The 20,318-nt window shown below is 38.6% G+C and overlaps 1 protein-coding gene across 5 annotated transcripts in view; it reads left to right on the forward strand.

Annotated features, from left to right (window-relative positions):
* The first annotated feature begins 1,305 nt into the window (after positions 1 to 1,305).
* The window catches only part of MTMR2 (myotubularin related protein 2), an 88,192-nt gene continuing 69,179 nt past the window's right edge, over positions 1,306 to 20,318 (forward strand). The window contains exons 1-3 of one of the 5 annotated variants that reach the window (XM_084895388.1): positions 1,309 to 1,526; positions 11,458 to 11,569; positions 11,697 to 11,767. Coding sequence is in view for 1 of the 5 variants with exons in the window: in XM_084895386.1 (XP_084751512.1) it covers positions 1,447 to 1,526 (80 nt within the window). In the remaining 4 variants the exon portion in view is untranslated. Of the gene's footprint in view, positions 1,527 to 1,554; positions 1,651 to 11,457; positions 11,570 to 11,696; positions 11,768 to 20,318 lie in introns of those variants that run through there. The other 4 variants (XM_084895389.1, XM_084895387.1, XM_084895386.1 and 1 more) reach the window with 4 other exon arrangements.

Here is a 20,318-nt window from a genome sequence, read left to right on the forward strand (position 1 = left end):
TGATGCTCACAGCTAACCTTCGCGTGCCTACTGTGTGCTAAGGAGTGCTGTAGGCCAGTGGTCGGCTCGCGAGCCGCAGTTTGCCTACCCACTGCTAGGCATTTTACATGTATTCTTTTTTTTTTTTTTTTTTAAATATATTCCATTGATTTCTCACAGAGAGGAAGAGAGAGGGATAGAGAGTCAGAAACATCGATGAGAGAGAACCATCGATCAGCTGCCTCTTGCACACACACCCCCCCCCCCCCCCCTACTGGGGATGTGCCCGCAACCAAGGTACATGCCCTTGACCGGAATCGAACCCGGGACCTTTCAGTCCGAAGGCCACGCTCTATCTATCCACTGAGCCAAACCGGTTTCGGCTTACATGTATTCTTAACGCATCTAAACGGCGAAGCTGCTCTTCTTCCAGTTTCACGGATAACAGCTGGTTCTATCTGATGCTCGTTGTCCTGGGTGACAGACACTGCGAAGTCCCTGGCAGAGGCAGGATTCGAATTCAAGTCTGACCACTTAATTCTTTCTTTTTTAAGTTTTTAGGTTTTTCTTAAAAAAATATTTTTATTGATTTTTTTACAGAGAGGAAGAGAGAGGGATAGAGAGACAGAAACACCGATGAAAGAGAAACATCGATCACCTGCCTCCTGCACACCTCCTACTGGGGATGTGCCTGCAATCAAGGTACATGCTCTTGACCGGAATCGAACCTGGGACCCTTCAGTCCTCAGGATGACGCTCTATCCACTGAGCCGGTTTCGGCACCACTTCATTCTTTAATCATTCTTCTCAGGCCCTGCTCTGGCCAACATCTTGCTCATTTCATTGCTCCGATCCTATCCCGTTCTCCGCCCCCACCACCTGACCGCTGTCCCCCTAACATCCTGCCCTTCGCCCGCGTCCCGTTAACTAAGGTGACCAGACGTCCCGCTTTTCAACAATCTGTCCCGCGGCGTCTTAAAAAAGTTCCGATAAAAAAATCGGGACTTTTTTAAGACGCCGCGGGATGCGGGACAAATTGCTAGAAATCGGGACTGTCCCGCCAAAAGCGGGACGTCTGGTCACCTTCCCGTTAACCTGTCCTCCCGCTCACCTCCACCTTCGGGCCTGCCCTCCTCCTCCCTCAGGTCCAGGACCTTGAGCCCCTAGAGTTCCCTTCATTCTCTCCATTTCTAACAGGTGCTCCCTCCTTTCCACAGGCTCCCGGTGCCCCCGCCGCCCGGAGCCCCGCGCGGGAGCCGCCCCCTCCCGGCGCGCCCGGGGGCGCCAGGGGTCCTCCGCCCGGCAGCCCGCGCGGTGCACTCTGGGGGAACATGGCCGCTTCCGGTCTCGCGCCCGGGCCGGCGCCGGCCTGACCGCGGGTCCCGCCGGCACTCCGCCCCCGCCCTCCGCCCGGCCGCCGCAGAGGCGCTCCGGCCGCCCCGCCCGCCCGCCGCCGCCCGCCGCGCCATGGAGCGGAGCTCGAGCTGCGAGAGCCTGGAGTCCCCGGCGGCGGCGGCGCGGCCGCCCAGCGCGGGCTCCCTGTCCAGGTAAGCGGCCGCCGCCCCGCCCCGCGCCCGGGGGAGGCGAGGCCGGGCCGCCGGACCTGGTCCGCTCGCGGGCTCGTCCTCCCGGCGGCGCCGGATGCCTGCGTTCCCTGGGACGCCGAGGCTGGTAAAAAGGAGGCGCTCCCTCGCCCCGATTCTTCCGCCCCGCTGCCGGGTGTTCCCGTCCGGCTTTACTCCTCCCCAGCCCCTTGCTTTCTCTGCTCCCGCATTTCCTTTCCCATCGTTTTCTTAGTCCTTCCCCTTCCCCTTCCCTTTCCCCTTCCCTTTCTCCTTCGCCTTCCCTTTCCCTTTCCCTTTCCCATTCCCCTTCCCATTCCCCTTCCTATTCCCCTTCCTATTCCCCTTCCCTTTCCTCTTCCCTTTCTCCTTCCCATTCCCCTTCCTTTTCCTCTTCCCTTTCCCCTTCCCCTTCCCCTTCCCCCATTCCTCCCGGCCTCCCTCTCCCTCCACCTCTCTTTCCCCAATTCTTCTCCCGTCTTTCTTCCATCGGCCCGTTTGTTTGGCTTTGGTTTTTGGATTCTAGTCCACCCCTTTTCTCTCTTTTCCGTCCCCTCACATCCTTATCTTTTCCACGATTTCCCCCTATACTCTCGGGACTCCCCCTCCGCCCCCCCCCCCCTACTTTGCTTAAAAATGTAAATACAAGTGCCCGCAGAGCTTGTCTGGTCTGAACCTTCCCGCCCAAAGGCACAGCCTGGGGATCTGAGCGATCCTCACCCCGAGGGAAGGGTGAACGCGCCGGTTGGTCCTTATTTCTCTTCTACCTGATGAGGTTTCCCCCCCTGTAATGTTGAGGAGCATTTAGTGTGCAGCTTTGGAGAGAGTTCTTGCGAAGGAGTATTAACTAGACAGGTTTTAGGTGCATTTTTCTTCTTTGGTTTTAAAAATAGTGATTTAAAATTTTCATTAAATGATTGGAGTTCTGTATTTGTTATATAGCTACAACGAAACAGGTCCTTTTCTTTTTTTAATCTTCACCCAAGGATATATTTTTATTTTATTTATTTATTTATTTATTTATTTATTTATTTATTTATTTATTTTTGAGAGAGAGAGAGGGAGACATCTATGTGAGAGAAAAACATCCATGTGAGAGAGAAACTTCCATCTGGGTCTGTTGCCTCCTGAACCAGCAACCCTTTGATGCTCCAGCCAACTGAGCCACCTGGCCAGGGGGAAAGCTTGTTCTTTTCCGTTGAAAAATAGAGCACACACAATTTTCTTTCTTTCTTTAAAACCCCTGAATAAATTGAAGTTTCTATGTCTCTCTTGATTCATGTTGGACTTGGATAAATATGGGTGATACTGCATTTTCCCCCTATTGCTCTTTAGGGCCTCATTGGGAAATTGTCAGCTGAGCCCACCATTCTAAATTCGATTCCCTCCTATCTAATTCCCACCTGGGCACCCCTTGTTTGGAGTCCTTAACAAGCACTGTGTAACGGTTGGTTTAATTGTTTTCACTAGGCTTCCTATCCCTGCAGTTAACAGAGACCTTGCATAGCAGAGTTGCTCATTAAATATTTTTTTTTGTTTTTAATTTGGAGATCAGATTATCCAGGAGGGAATTTTCCTTTGGTTTGATTATGTATATTCTGCATTTGTTTCAAGCATTTTGTCAAACCTCTGTTTATGAGTCTGAAATTTAGAAAGCTGAGGATTGACATACTCAGGATAAAACCATTAAGAGAACAGATTGGAAATTTATGGGTAAGTCACAAATGACAGCTGTGGTTCAGAATAGGATGTAAAGAAAACCAGAGAGGAGAGCAGTAGTGTCATCCAAGCCAGAGGATTTAGAACCACTGGAGGCAGCATAGTCTGTTAGAAAAAGGAAAAGTACTCCACAGCATTGCCTCAGGTAATGATTTGGGCTGTATCATTTAACTTTTTTGGTCTGCAGTTTTCTCATCTTTGCCGGCATCTTTCTCAGCATCTGCAAGGGTTCAGGAATCTGGAAAAGGGCCTGTACATAAGTGGATTAAAGAGACTGGACAAGAAATACTAATTTGGAAGGCATTTTGGAGGGCCTGATGGAAAGTTAGTTCTAGTGACTAAGCTCCTCCAATCTCTGCACCCAGGGCTTTTTAGTGACACATTTGCCCCCTAGCAAAGCAGACACACATATCAAAGGTAAGGCCTGATAAACAATAAAGGACCATCAGGTTGGGGTAGCCATCTATGCAGATCTTCATCCCTGCTGAAGGTGTCCATCAACCTTTTGATGGATCACCTGCATTTATTATGCTAACTACTATTTTTACCCTCCAGCACATCTTTTAAAATAACATGGTTGATCTAGCAAATCTGTAAGTTCTTTTGGAACTCAAAATTCTGTCATTATTTTGATAATACAAGATAAATGCAATCTTATCAATTACTTATCATTCTTATCAATTATGAACACATTCTTGTCATTTACCAAGTTGAGGGCATTCTTATCAAATATTCCCTTTACAAATAACCTTTGTTATGGATTTCTGAAATTATACTAAATAAATGCTATTTGTTATTATAAATTAATGTACCTAATTGTGTTACTTTGAAGCACATGTATTTCCTAAAGATAACGCCTAGCTACTGTAGTTAGACTTTATATATCTATTTTAAGTTCTTAATAAAATATGATGTTACTGACTGAACCTGAAAGAATTTTGACTATCATGTTAGCCTCATCTTCTCTGGACAAAAATATAAGTATGCCTCTCTACTTTCCACATGATAATGCCAGCTTTCATTTCTCTCCTCTGGAAGGTAGAAAGATAATATTTACTGAATTGCTACTGTATAGAATTCACCCTTACTAAATTATATCTTTTAGTTCATGAATCATACCTATTGGGGGCACTCTTTAATCAACAATATGGAACTGCTGCATTTCAGACACTTGTTGGAAAGCTTTTAAACTTAATCTAAGCTAACAATCATAGGTGATTCTAATACAAAGGCATTGGGCAATCATGGTTATAATACCTATGTTAAATAGCTATCCAGATTAAGATTTTACTTTCGTTAGCCTATGGTTAACCAAAATATCCATGTTTTTTAATTATGTTTTCTCAGCCTTTTGCATACATGTTGCACTTAAATTGTAGCTTATTTTTATACCTTCTGTTTTATATAATTAGGAAATCTTTAATTTCAAATTTTCAATTAGGAAATTGCCTTATAAATTTGTCTTTTTAAAAAAAATATATTTTATTTATTTTTCACAGAGAGGAAGGGAGAGAGATAGAGAGCTAGAAACGTCGATGAGAGAGAAACATCGACCAGCTGCCTCTTGCACACCCCCTACTGGGGATGTTCCCGAAACCAAGGTACATGCCCTTGACCGGAATGGAACCCGGGACCTTTCAGTCCGCAGACCGACGCTCTATCACTGAGCCAAACCGGTTTCGGCCAATTTGTCTTGATATCTCCTTTAAAATATAGTTAATACTGTTCCATGTGTTACAAATTGACTTTTACACACCAGATTGACATAAATTTCTGCTCAGTTTAGCTCCAAGGAAAATTTTTTTGTGCAAAAAAAATATGCATGCTTTCTGTTTGGTTGAAAATGGAAACTATGTAACTACATTTTCCTCTTCAGTTTAACAAAAAGAGACTTCAGTCAGATTTGTAAGTGAAGTTGGTAATATACTCATCTCTGATTTCTTCAAGTACTTCTATTAGGTGGATTCAGTTTAAATACTATGTTATGTTTAAATATGCTTGTTTGTAAGATGTTTTGGGAAGTATATAAATCTGAAAAATAATACACAAACTCATCTGGTTGCTTTTTTTTTTTGTTTTAATTACACCCTCCATTGAAGTTGGATGACTGACTCTTATGGGATCTGTAGTTCATAGTCAACATATGTACACACACACACACACACACACACACACGTAAACTTGTTATTGCCTTCCAAGTTGTCACAGGCCTGATGCCTTCGGTCACAAAAGAGCAATTTCATTCTTTCCTTTGTTTAAAAAAATCAATTACAGTTGACATTCAATGTTTCAAGCATTCAACATAATGGTTAGATAGTTACATAACTTATGAAATAATCTCTGATAAGTTTAGGACCCACCTGTTACAATACATAGTTATTACAATATTATTCACTATATTTCTTATGCTGTCCTTTACTTCCTCGTGCATTTCATTCTTTATATGGTATCCAGATAGCAGTTTCTTGTTAGCATCCTTAAAAAGATTAATTTTCTTTGGTGAGTCCTGCTTGCTATTGCCCTGCTTCATTCAGTGAGCTTTTCAGCAGCTCTTGTATATCCTGCTATTTATTGTCCATTCTCCAAATTGTTAAGCCCCACAGAGAGTTGTGAAAATAATCACTTCAACATAGTGATAATCTGGCTGTATTCCATAATTTTATTCTTGTTGGTATTGCTCTAATTCTTGATATAAGTGTGACTTATACAAGCTGTAGATAAAACAATAATGAAGGCTAGTGATGATGGCTATCTATGAGAGCCTCAGAATTGTATGAAAATTGAATTGAACACTATATTGATATTCTACTGCCTTCCTCTGGTTTTCTATTTTTCAGTTTGTACAGTTATAAAATTTACTGCTTGATATGTTTCTTTTACATTTTACTGTACATAATCAAATGCTAATACAGCTGACCCTTGAACATAACAGTTTGAAGTGCACTGGTCCACTTATATATGGTGTTGTGTGTTTTTTTCAATGAATGCCTGTACTGTTTCAGATGTAAAGGGCCATTCTATGTATTTATCTACAATGCTCTATGAGGGGACTTACCCCTAGATTTTGGTATTTGCAGGGGTTCCTGGAATCAGTCCCCACAGATACTAAGGGACAGCTAAGTTTTTAGGAAATCAAAGGTTGTACTTGAATTTTCAACTGCTTGATGGTTGGCATCCCAACTCCGTGCATTGTTCAAGGATCAACTGTATTATATCTAAGTACCAGGGAAAGTTTGAATAAAGAAATGTTGACTAAATGTTCTCCACTTTTCTTATTTGTTGTTTCCATTCAAAGGATTAAAAAAGGGTTTTTGTAGCCAAAACTGGTTTGGCTCAGTGGATAGAGCGTCGGCCTGCAGACTGAAGGGTCCCGGGTTCGATTCCTGTCAAGGGCATGTACCTTGGTTGTGGGGGGTGTGCAAGAGGCAGCTGATCGAGGATTCTCTCTTATTGATGTTTCTAACTCTCTATCCCTCTCTCTCCCTCTCTGTAAAAAAATCAATAAAATACATTAAAAAAAAAAAAGGAGGGGGGGGGTTTCTCTAGCCTTAGCTGGTTTGGCTCAGTGGATGGAGCATCAGCCTGAGGACTGAAGGGTCCCAGGTTGGATTCTGGTCAAGAGTACATGCCCAGGTTGCATGGCTCCTTCCCTGTGTAGGGACCATGCAGGAGGCGGCCGATCAATAGTTCTTTCATCATTAATGTTTCTGTCTCTCCCTCTCCCTTCCTCTCTGAAATCAATAAAAATATATTAAGACAAAAGGGGTTTTTCTCTGTTGAATTTTCCCCCCTTTTTTCTCTGTTGTATTTGACCTATAAAGTCACATCGTCAGGTGCAACCTGAAGTTTTTCTCCCATGAAGCCTGTCGACTCCTGAGCTGATTTTGTTGCATTATGTTTTCTTTGTCTAGTCCTATATATCTTCATGATATTACCTTTTCTTAGCCTACTTGCTTTTCCATTTGCTACTGTCGACTACTTTGTTCTTTTTCTCTCTAACTTACCTAGTCAGTCATTTTATTTAATGTGTATTTCTTTCATTCTTTATATATCCTCATGCAGATATTCTTGGCACCACTGGTCTGTTTCAGGTTGTTTTGGTTTATCAGCTGATTTTTAGTTTATAAATTCATTAGCATTTAGGAGCACCTCTATTTACATTTAACTTAGATTAAAAGATTCAAAGGAGAGGTAGCTATCCCAAAAATAGTAGCCTCAAACTGTTTATATTTTTAAGTGGCATGCCTTCCTTAAAATTATCATCATTTGAAAACAGCAAATCCTAAATTTGTTTGTATGAATTTTGATTGTACCTATAGTCTTAAAGAGGTAGGAGAGGTTTAAGATTTCTAAAACACATTTTGTTGCAAGGTCTCATTTCTAGTTTTAACTTCAAGGGCACTTAGAAATATATCATCAGTAGGAAATGTGCTTTAGGGTTTGTTTTTTTTACAGTTGTAGTGATGGATTTGTGTCCAATCAAACATTCTTACATTTCCCTTTTGACTGACTTAGTGTGTCTTCTGAGGCAGCTGGCCAGGACTAGTGGTAGAAACTATAGCTACAGAACAAAGTGAAGCTAACAGGTTGACGCTCCAATCTTGATCTTAGTCTTAGCACCTTGAGCCAGACATTGAACATTCTGGTAGCCTAAAAATTACTTATTTTGGATTTCATTATTCCAGGACTCTAAAAGAACTTCAAAGTTCTGTAAGATAAGATCCAGTATTACTATGAACTAACTAATCAGTAATTATTGTTAGATTTCCTAAAAGTACATTTAAAGAAATTGCTAGTCAAAAGTATATAAATTAATACTAAAGCTGAGATTGGGACCCATATACGTCTTTTCCCCTCCTGTGCTATCATCTGTAGTTTCATATTAATGTAGATCCACAGTCCCTTGACCAGTAACATCAACATTTCTTGGGGAATTTGTTAAAAGTACAAATTCCCTGATCTCACCTCAGATCTAACTGAATCAAAAACTCTGGAGCCCACAGTTTGTTTTAGCAAGCCCCCCAGGTGATACAGATGCATGGCAAATTTGAGAACCACTGCCTTCAGCCTGTTACTAATTATTGCCTAGTAACTTCATCAATATTAGTGGAAATGGACTAAGATCTATGTTAGAACTGCCTACTATAAGCCTATTACTTTTAAGAGTATTTTTGTAAAATATTGACTGAAATAGTAGAAAGTAAAAGTCCTCTCTTGTACACTAATTATATCTGATTGTTAGGAAATTTCCCCAACTCTTTTCTTTCTTAGCCATGGGTAATACAAAGCAAGAATACATGTATTAGGCTTTTTCTTAAAAAGAGATAGTTGGTGACATACATTAGTGGTAACATGCATTTGAAAAAAGTGCTATGAAGAGGTAAAAATTCAGGACATCACCTGAATCAATAAAGCTTGGATTATGCCAAGGGAAGGAAATAGCCCAGATACAGATGTCCAGAAAGCACTGTTTGTTTTGGAAAACTGCCAGGTTAATGCTGTTGTAGCCAGAATCTCCAGGGCCAAAAGTGGCATGGGACTCAGGAGTTGACCAGTGAAATTCTCTAGATTTTAGTACAGAATATTTTCCCCTTTTAAGGAAATTAGTTTTGATTAGGTAAAGCACTTTGTGCCTGATTAATAGCTATTGAGAGGCAATAGTCAGGGTTGGGAGTGATTTTATAAGCTGCTGTCCACAGGAAGTCAGGTTAAAAATGGAACTATTAAAAAAAGAAAAGATTGATACAAGGTTATTAAAATTAAAGTGATTAGAGAAGATGCCCTTGCAATGAAAATAACTTCAATTCCCTTCCCTGTAGCTTTATTACACAGAACTAATTGTGTTCATCTCTCTTAATGTGTTTCTATGTATGCATCAACATTGTCATCACCATAGATCATTGTAATTCTTCCCCTGCTCAAGTACAAAGTACCCATGGCAGTAATTGTTGATAAATTTTCATTCTTTCTAAGATTCTTACTGGATGTAATTAACTTGTAGTTTCATTAAATACTTTTAGTTTAGATTAAGTAAAATAAGGGCGATGTATTATTAATATAATAAAAGTTAACTTAAAATATGTTTTAATCTGTAGAATTCAAAGAAACCTAAATACTGATACTTGGAAAACTCCCCCCCACCCCCCATTTTGTTTTAAGTTTGGGTTTAGATTTAGCAGAGTATAACAGAAAATCAAACTAACTGTAGCTTAAAATAGGGATCATTTTTCTAGCACATAAAAGCCCAAAGATTTAGTCACTATAGTTCTGATATAGTAAATCTGAGGTATCAAGGGCACAGATTCTTTCTATAATAACTTAATATATCTTATTTTACATTTCAGTGTTATTTCATGGACCAAAATTGCTATTGGAATCTAACCACTGCATCTTCTTTCTAGTCTAAAGGAAGGAGAATGGGAAGAAGAAAGACTTGCTCTCTCTCTTGAAAGGATACTTTTTTGAAGTCTCACAGTCCTTGAAGCTTGATTACAGTTGGCTTGAACCATGGTCCCCAAGGCCATACCTAGCCACAAGGGAGACTAGGATATGTAGCTTTTTCTGGGAGGCCTTGTGCTGAGGTGTGAGTTAGAGGTTAAGGATAGGAGAGACTGAGTATTGGAGGCAATCCGCGGCTTCTCCCATTGATACCAAGCGAATAGTTTTAAAGCAAGAAAGGCATTTTCCAGTTAAAGTCTACAACACTTATGCCAGAGACAGTCTTAGATTTGCAAATGCAAGGACCAAAATAGAAAATACACTGGAAGAGAGTGATGATATATTGTAGCAGACAAAAAAAGAGAACTGTCTTTTGGAACACTCTAAACTCGGAGCATTTTTAATTTTCTACCTTTTTTGTATCTATTATCTTGGGACAGATTTTTATGATCCTAATCTAGGACCAGAAAATAAAAGGAACACACTTAGTCATTGCTAGATCATTAGGTGAAAGGCAAGTAGAAAGCAAATGAAGAATGAGCAACTGTGCTATTTATTTATTTTATTTGAAGAGCTCAAAGCATTGCATGGTAAAGTAGTGGTGGTGATGAGGATGATGGCTTACACTGCTTATTCCTGGGTAGTTTGGTGTTTATTTCCAAAAGCCATGTATCCATTTGTTTTATTTTCCCCCAGAATATGCCTCAGGTTCTACTTTGATATTTTCTCTCATTTTAATTCAAAAGGTTTGGTTGCCATAAGGGAATTGAAGTTGGTCATTTTGGACTATGTATGTTTGTTTTTATTTTTTTAGGGAGAGACATACTTAAATTTATTGTTCTACTTATTTATGCATTCATTGGTTGCCTCCTAGCGAAGCTGCCATCCGAGGCTTCCTGTGCCTCGGGCCGGCCCTGGGCAGCTGGGGGGCTGAGGGGACTGGGGGACTCCGGAGGCAGGCGCACGGCGCTGAGAGGACTGGGCGCCGCTATCTTGTGGCTATGGGTGCTGCCATCTTTGAGGGTATGGCACTCAATTAGCATATTCCTTCTTTATTGGCTGTGGGCACCACCATCTTTGAGGGCGGGGCAGCCATTAGCATATTCCCTCCTTATTGGCTGTGGGTGCCACCATTTTTGCGAGGGGTTGAGGGTCAGTTAACATATTTCCTCTTTATTTGATAGGATAGATGTCCTCTGTTACTGGTATTGGATAACAGTCTTCAATTATAACCAAAGGCAGTACCTAAAAATAAAAACACCTGAGATAAGCTTTGCTTTTCAGGGAGTGGATAGTTGTTGTAGTAATAAATTAATATTTATATTAATAATCAGCAATAATAATAAAAATGACAACACTTAACATTTACTGAGTGCTTGCTATATGATGGGCATGGTGCTAAATATGTATTTTCTCATATACTCCTAATTATAAAAAATAAATGGTATTGTTTCCATTTTAAAGATCAGGAAACTGAAAATTAGGGTGAACAGTTTGATGTTTGACCCCAAATCTGTTTAACTCCAGGCTCTATGTGCTGTAGAGAACCTGAAGATCTGCTCCCCAGGTCTAGGCTAATACTTGGTAGTAAGAAGACTATCCCAGGGTAGGTCGATTGGGTGGTAGTGACAAGAAAGTGAATTTCCTTGACCACTGCACTGCTGAGGAGAAGGATAAGCACACAGTATGTTAGTGAGTTCAGAGTGTCCATATTTAGAGAGAATTTTCTCTAACTTTGAATGTTTTATTCTTTCCACAGAAAATAGGTTGATTTTGTTTCCTTTGCTTGATGATTACAAGGATAGTCTCATTGCCATTGAAAAGAAGAGTTTTACATTAACCATCAGAAAAATTGTGAAGCAAGTAATAAGGTGCTCAAGTTTCCTCTCACCCTTTCTTGTCCCTCCCCCACAGGATTTATAGAGTAATTTAGAATATTTTATTGTAGGGTTCCTTAAATATCTGAATTCCCCTAAGTTCCTTTGTGTTTGTTTACAGTTAATGTGTTAAGAGCCATTGACATTTGAAGATCATCAGAAGTGAAGATAAAACATCTCAAAAATTATAATGTAAGTGAATCGGAAAATGAAAATAAAAAATGGGCAAAAATTAATATTGCCAACAATATTTCTGGAATCCATATATTTCCCTACCTAAAATTTATGCATATAAATAGACAGTAACTACAAACTTTAGTTCCAATTACAAGTCCCAGTTCTTAAAATTCTGTATTCTACCTGGTGAAAACTATGACTAAGTTTTAGTCATTGGTAATTTTCCATTAGAATTCTTTGGCTTCCATGTAGTGTTTTTTCCTTTCCTCCTTAATACTTTGCAGTTTGACAAGGACTCCACTATATTTAAAATTGTATGTGTGCAAAAAAAAAAAAAAAATGTGTATAGAGACTGAAGTCTTTGCTTTCCAGCTGCTGATGTATGTTTTTAACCAATTTTAATTTTACTACAGTTTTGTATGTTTCTTAGCCAAAAATATGACCAGTTAGCTGGCCTCCTCCCTTCCTTCCCTTCTTTCTTTATCCCCTCCCTTCCTTCCTCCCTCCCTCCTTCCTCTCTATAAATATTTGTTTAGCATCTACTGTGTTCTGCACAGTATGCTAGATCCAGAATTCCTAAGACCTTGGCACTGACACAAATTATGTCATCTTTTTATACCGTTAGGGCATAGGAGATCCTGTGGTTCTCAACCTGTGGGTTGCGACCCACAGATTGAGAACCGCTAGCAGGGTCGCCTAAGATCATTGGAAAGCACAGATATTTACATTACAGTTCATAACAGTAGCAAAATTACAGTTATGAAGTAGCAATGAAGATAATTTTATGGTTGGGCGTCACCACAACATGAGGAGCAGTATTTAAGTGTCGTGGCATTAGAAAGGTTGAGAACCACTGCTTTACTGTGTCTAGGACTTGTAATGTCCTTAGTGTGATTGAGGATCTCCTGTGTATTTCAGTCACCTGTGGTGCTTGGTGAACATTGAGCTTCCTAGATTCCAGCCCAGACATTCTGAATCACTGGGAGTGGGACCAAAAATTTTCACTTAAAGTTTTTAGTAGAAGTATTCTAGTCCAAATCTTAAGTTTGTTGATAAGGGAACAGACCTAGAGAAATTTAATAACTTATCCAAAGGCACAATAAGTCTTAGAAGGCCAGGAAAGATTGGTATTATTTCCTCCAAAGTCACAGAGCTAATTAGTGCTATTTAGTGATCTCCTGACTTCCAGTTCTGGACTTCACTAAGTCACTTAGTGATTTTTGTTGGGTCTGCAGTTTCACTGTTAAATATGATGTCACATCTATCATTGTTCCTAAAAAAAAAAAAAATTGTTCCTAAAAAATGTCACATCTATCATTGTTCCTAAAAAAAAAAAAAAACTAAAAGCACATATTATATACATGAGATACGTAGACTCTTTCTTCATTTTTAGTCAGTTATGAAACTGATTTTTATTTTGAAATCATTGGGTGGAAAAAAACCCTGGCAGTCTAGATAGAGGAAAACTATTCTTTTTTTCCTCATTGCACTATCCCTATTTATTTTTTTTTAAATATATTTTTATTGAGTTCAGACAGGAAGGGAGAGGGAGAGATAGAAACATCAGTGATGAGAGAAAAATCATTGATTGGCTGCCTCCTGTACACTCCACAGAGGCGATCAAGCCTACAACCTGGGCATGTGCCCTGACTAGGAATTGAACTGTGATTTCTTGGTTCATATATCGATGCTCAACCACTGAGCCATGCTGGCTGGACTCTATTTCTAATTTTGACCTTTATATTTTATGCTTCTGAAAAAGAGGGGTCCGATTTAATTTTTGAATGATGGTAGTAACTAGCACAGTGCTTTGCAAATAGGTGCTTCGTAAATTGTAGTATGAATAGTATGTAGTTTGAACATAGGTAGTATGAAAAAACTTTACGGTTTTTTTTCCTTTGGATTCTATGAAATGCTATTAGGAGTGGTTTTATTTGCTTGGTACAGAATTGGATGCTTTATATACCGAGCCAGAGACCTTAAATGATTGAAGGTATTTTATATTTTTATTACTACATTGTTGTGATTGATATTCACAGTATCTGAGGGACTGAAATATTCTATTTTCTGAACTATTAAGTGTGAATAAATTTTGGTGTGTGTATTTTGTATTTTGTACTAGAGGCCCAGTGCATAAAATACGTGCATGAGGGGGGTGTCCCTCAGTCCAGTCTGCACCCTCTCCAATCTGGGACCCCTCGAGGGATTTCCGACTGCCCGTTCTTTCACTGTGCTATCCAATCCAGATTGTCACATAATATACTGTAATTATACAAAATACCCAGGATGATACTTCTATTTTAGATGAGTTTTGTCAGCAATTTTCTAAGAAAAAAGTGATTAATGAATGAATAACTGAATGTTCAGTATTCTCAGTGTAATCAAAGTAGCTAATAGTAATGTTAACACATTTTTGTTTGATTTTTTTTTTTTTTTTTTTATAGTTACAAAGCTGTTTAACCTATATCATCACAGTTATTTCTATAACAGCCTTGTGAGGTAGGATCTCATTTGACAGATGGTAAATGAAGCTCAGGGGACTGACATGGTTGTCCAGTGTTCCCTGCTTGAAAAGATGGAACTGAAATTTTGACTCTTAAATGCCATCTTGTTTCCACTGTGCAGCATAAATCATAACATGGAAGTCTCTTGGGGTATATGTTTTGCTATTTAAAAGAAACTCTAGATATTGGAAAACTGATGTCAGGTTCATCTTGTCCAGCCAGCCTAATTACTTGGTGTGTACTTCTCTTAAGAAGTCTGACTCATTTTGCTTCTCAAAAAATACTTAAAAGAGTTGCAGGTATCTTTTGGATAACAGACTCATTCTTAGTGTGGCTACCATTGTATGCTGCCTATTTAAGTATTTAAACGTTTAAAAGAGTATGTCTTTAGAAGTATACTGAATTATATAAACTCAGGAAATATACTCTGTGATATGATATAGCACTAGTGTAGTGAAAAGTCTTGATTATTTCTTAGTCTTGGGTTTTTAGTCCTGATTTTACTTCTTAACTCTGACTCTGGATTAGTCACTTGATTTCTCTGAACCTGATTCCCTTATCTGGAAAAAGGGTTTTAAAATGATTGTTCTATCCTTATGGATAATCACTAGAGGCCCAGTGCACACGGGTAGGATCCCTAGCGGCTGCCAGCCGCCACCCAGGGCCTCCCTTCCCACGGTTGGCCAGCCGGCCCTGCCCCCTGGTTGAACTCCTGTTTGAAGGGACGATTTGCATATTAGGCTTTTATTATATAGGATTATTAGACCCAAACATAATGATTGATTATAATAATTTAAAAAGTTAACAGCTATGTAGTGTGTACCACGTGGTTGGCATTGGTTTAAGTATTTTACATATATTGTTATAACAATCCTGTGAGGTGTAAGAATTATTGGTAATCCCACTTTATGTATGTATGTATGTATGTATGTATGTGTGTGTGTGTGTGTGTATATATATATATATATATATATATATATATATATATATATTTATAGAGAGGAAGGGAGAGGGCTAGAGAGCTAGAAACATCAATGAGAGAGAAACATCGACCAGCTGCCTCCTGCACATCCCCCACCAGGGATGTGTCCACAACCAATGTACATGCCCTTGACTGGAATCAAACCTGGGACCTTTCAGTCCACAGGCCGACACTCTATCCACTGAGCTAAACCGGTTTTGTCTGTAATCCCACTTTATAGATGGGGAAACTGAAGCACAGAGAGGTTAAGTAACTTCCTCAAGGTAACCCAAGTGGTTGAACTAGAATTTAGTACCAGGCAGTCTAACCCCAGAATTGGTAATATGTATGCAAGATAATGTGTATGAGAGCATTTTTGCCGTTTTAAAAAGCATGTTAATAAGTATTAATACTTTAAACTGATATTTAAAAAAATATTTTTTCATCTTTATATTGTACGATAGTGAGAAAAGACAAAAATAAGCGAGAAGATAGTATCTTTTTTATGATTTGTACGAACTAATCTGGTAAATAGGGAACAGTACTCAACATTATGGAGGTATAAATCAATAATGACAATATTTTGCATTGTAACTTATTCTTTCCAGGCTTGAAAGAAAAAGAGACATTAAATGCTCTTTTTCTACTGAATTTTTTAAAAATATATTTTATTGATTTTTTTACAGAGAGGAAGAGAGAGGGATAGTTAGAAATATCAGTGAGCAATGGGAGAGAATCATCGATCAGCTGCGTCTTGCACTTCCCCCCCACTCCCATTGGTGATGTGCCCAGAACCAAGGTACATGCCCCTGACTGGAATCGAACCCGGGACCTTTCAGTCCGCAGGCTGAAGCTCTATCCACTGAGCCGGTTTGGGCCCTACTGAATGTTTTAACTTAGTTTCTGCAAACAAAACAAAATACCTGTTACCTGTGCTAACTTAACTTAGATGGTTTCAAGTTTGTGCAGAAAAGTTATATCTCCTTACACTGATGGGAGTGACCAATTAATAGTAATAATTAGGTAAAAACATCTATCTGGTTGTTTGAAGAATGGCTCTGTGACTTTCTAATTTTAATAACGAATTTAGATTTTCATGATGGGATGAGAAAATTACATGCGAGGTCATTAATCAAGACGTGCATTCCCCATGTGCTTTCTGTTGGTCCGGGTAAAAGTCTTTGTTGAGCAAGTGTTTACTGAATAGGCCAAGTCCTCTCTTTTAGTGTTTCTGACCTGACATTTCAATTTGGGATGGAAGTGTTTGTTTCCACAAGGAAATGCAATCTCGGAGTAGTGTGCTTGGAACTCTAATGATCTGACCAGTCTTCAGTTTAGTGTTACGTTTTCTCAGTTAAACTGATATGTAAGTAACTTTCTCTTCGAGGCTACTTATGAATCCAAATGAGTTTTCATTTTTGCTCTAGTCTGTCAGAGATTTTTGAAGAAGTTCTGAGAAGCTCTTTTAAGGGAGTGCTGAGGGTGTTGAGATTGATTGGTGCTGGAACCCAGGTCCCTCCTTCTCTCCAGTTCTTAATGTATTCCCTATGGACACATAAATTTTGACAAGTATACTTTGGCATTTGCCTGTTTTACTTATTTGTATTTCCAGATAATATCTTTGGAGAAGCAATACTGTGCAGGAAAAAAGACGTATGTATACTATTTTTTTACAATTTGGTTTTCAGACTTGCTATTGGATTACCAAATAATACACCCTGACTTTCAGTTTAGGAAATATAGTTTATAGAACTTAAAATAAAATAATACAAATTAAACTGTATCCAAGATCACATGTACCTTAGAACCTTGGGGTTTTCTAAGCTAAATGCAAACTTGCACCAGCTGTCTCAGAACTCAAATCCCCTTTGTGTCTCTGAGGAATACAAAATGTAGTCTCCTATCTTTGTCAACCAGATGCCATTATGATAAGACCATTTATGCCATCTCTTTTATACTATAGATTGGTTAAATTAAAAAGTGCAGGGTTCTGGGGTAGTATTTTAAAAATAATTATGAGCTGCAAATTAGTTTGTTTTGGGGGATTATTTTTCTATTTTTGGGACTGCAAATAGTCTGACAATGAGTCTTTTGTGCCCCAAATTCTTTATACACACTGAAGGCCTTTTATTATTTTTTAAATAAAATGTTCTGCAGAATGACTAATAGAACATGAACAGTGCTTGTGACACTGTAGTCCATTGTGTAAGTGTTGAGAGTAAAATTGCATTCCTAGAAAAGGTTTTTCACAGTCAGAATACAAAATGCATTCTTCAGTGTTCTTCTGCAAATGTGCTATGTGTGTGCCGAGGACATTACTACGGAGTATACTTTCCATGGAACACTGCTGAAAAATGAAATTGGAGTGAAACGGTTTAAATAAGGCAAGTGGTCTAGACCTTATTGTAATGTCTGTGGTCAGTAATGACTGTGAATTAGAGAAATGCAGCCTCTCCCCAGTCCTCTGGAGGCATTTGTTTACTACAATATGAAATACATGTATGTGCCTTATTTCCAGATTGTTTTGAATTAAAATTAATATGAATTGCTTATCTGTATTTCTAATTTTCAGAAAAACTTTTTTCTTTTACTAGAAATATTTTTACTGGATTTTGAAATACATCAGGAGAAGAGGAATATCAAAACATTTATAACTGTTTGTTACTGTGAAATATCTCCAAAGTGTTAATGGGACTGACAGTAAAGTAATGTGTTTCCACTAACCAGCAGAGCCAGAGAGAGTCCATGCTTTGATATTGGTTACATTGAAAGATACTGGTGATAGAACTGCTTTGGGATTGAAGCTTTGGGCCAGCCTTCTGCTTGACTATATCAAAAGTTACGTAGGATGTGTGTATGTACATGCATGAAAGTATATGTGTAATATATTTTTTAAAATAGTGCTCTTGATTTTTGTGCTTTATATTAAGTGATTCATCTATTCACTAAAACTTTTTTTAAGTTAAAAATTTTGTACATTCAGTCATCTTAGTCAAAGGAGGACAATTTACAGTGTAGATTTCATTGAGAAGTACTTTTAGGGCCAAGTGCTTTATTCATTTAAATTTAATTAGTGGATTCCTTAAGGGGAGACCTTTATTTCTGATTGCATCCTTTTTTCCCTTCTAAAGAGGGTACTCTTGTATTTCTCCAATGCTATTTGCACACTTTCTACCAGCTAAGCATTTAGCACTAATTATTTTCTATAGATCATGCTTTTTGATCATCATTACTACAGTCTTATAAGGTATCATGATCATATTTCATATGAAAGAACTTAGAGAGATTAAGTAACTTGCCTCAATTATTACTTGCTAACTGGTGAAACCAAGTCTCTGTGATGCTAAAGCTCATGTTTTCAGCCACTGAGCAGTTCTGAGCTTTGTGTTCTCTTCTCGGTTTCTGTTGCATCCTTTATATCCCTCATTCCCACACTGCTCTGTTGTAAGGTACTTCACATACCCGGCACCTTCATTAGGCTGTAAGTCCCTGAAGACAATGAATCCGTTTTAACTCTATCCTCAGAACATAATACACTGATGATATTAGCACATCTGTGGAAGAGTATGAAAAAGGAGATTTAGGAAGTTCCTGCTTCCCACATGGAAGGGGAGGGTGGGAAGAACAGGAGAGAAGGTGCTCAAGAGGTGATAGAGGTTGATGATAGAGGTTCTTATTCTCCATCCTTTCAAGGCAGCTGAGGGGTGCCATGAGGCATGGGAGTATTTGGAGGTGATAAGGGAACTCCTGCTATCTGGAGACAAATTTCTCTGCCTTTGCAGCTTTAACAGGGATGCTTGTAAATTCAGTGGTATTGAAGCAAGAAGTAATCTGTAGTAGGTTCCCAAATTAATTTATTAAGACATAATTTTCTTAATTTGCAAGTTTTTAAGCTTGAATAGTTCTCAGGAATAAGCATAATTTAAAAAAATCTGAAACAAAATAAATAGAAAAGTAGAGAGTACTTTATCTTATTAAATGATACTATTTTGAAAAGTATATAGAGCCATTTCTATCCTCTTACCAATTATATTTTTGTATAACTGCCCACCTAACTACTGCACTTAAAAATAATATAAGTTTTTAAAAAATATATATATTTTATTGATTTTTCACAGAGAGGAAGAGAGACGGATAGAAAGTTAGAAACATCGATGAGAGAGAACCATCGATCAGCTGCCTCTTGCACACCCCCTACCGGGGATGTGCCCGCAACTAGGGTACATGCCCTTGACCTGAATCGAACCCGTGACCTTTCAGTCCGCAGGCCGACTCTCTATCCACTGAGCCAAACCGGTCCCGGCCAAATAATATAACTTTTGATACCAAAAGGATGGAACATTCCTCTTAGGAATAGTGAACAAAGGAAAAAGACATTCTGTTAAAATAACAGCAGGCCGGTAAATGAGTGGGAATGACTAAGGAATGATGGGATTTGTGTTTTGATCTTGTGGTGGAAAGAAAACTATGTCATTCTGACTGAGATAATGGCAGGGCTATTGAAAAACAGATTATGACTAGTGCTGTTCTCTCTTCCTATCAACCTAAGTTGTGTTCTTTCATATGTAAGTATGTATATGTACTTTTGGTTATTTTGTGGAACCAGAAGTTAACATTTAAATAATATGGACTTGATTTTTAAAATAAGAATAAAGAGAGTAATATATTGTAGTTTAGGATGGAATAAGGAATTGGTTAAATAAAGGGGAATTCTAGTGAGAATGACTTCCCACTTAGAAGAGGCCATGGCTATGCAAATTTAGATAAATGCATTTGTGATTGTAAATTGTTTGCATGTTCATATGCTTTAATTGCTCTTCCTAAGGGTTGATAATAAAAATTTAGTACATTAGACTATAATTGTAGTTTCACTCTGAAAAGTATTTTGAGCCTCTTGGAAAAAGGAGTCTACATATGAATAAGTGTAAATATAAATAATTAGTATATTACTATTAGTATATTAATAATTAGTATATCACTATTATTAAGAGTATTCCACAGTGCTAGTTATAATTTGATCAGTTTTATTGCTTTTGAGAAAAAATATCCTCTCTGTAACAACTTCATTAATTTCTAAAATGTGTGTTTATAATTTTTTGCT

Source organism: Pipistrellus hanaki, assembly GCF_964339955.1.
Source record: "Pipistrellus hanaki genome assembly, chromosome: 9".
NCBI classification, from domain to species: domain Eukaryota; kingdom Metazoa; phylum Chordata; class Mammalia; order Chiroptera; family Vespertilionidae; genus Pipistrellus; species Pipistrellus hanaki.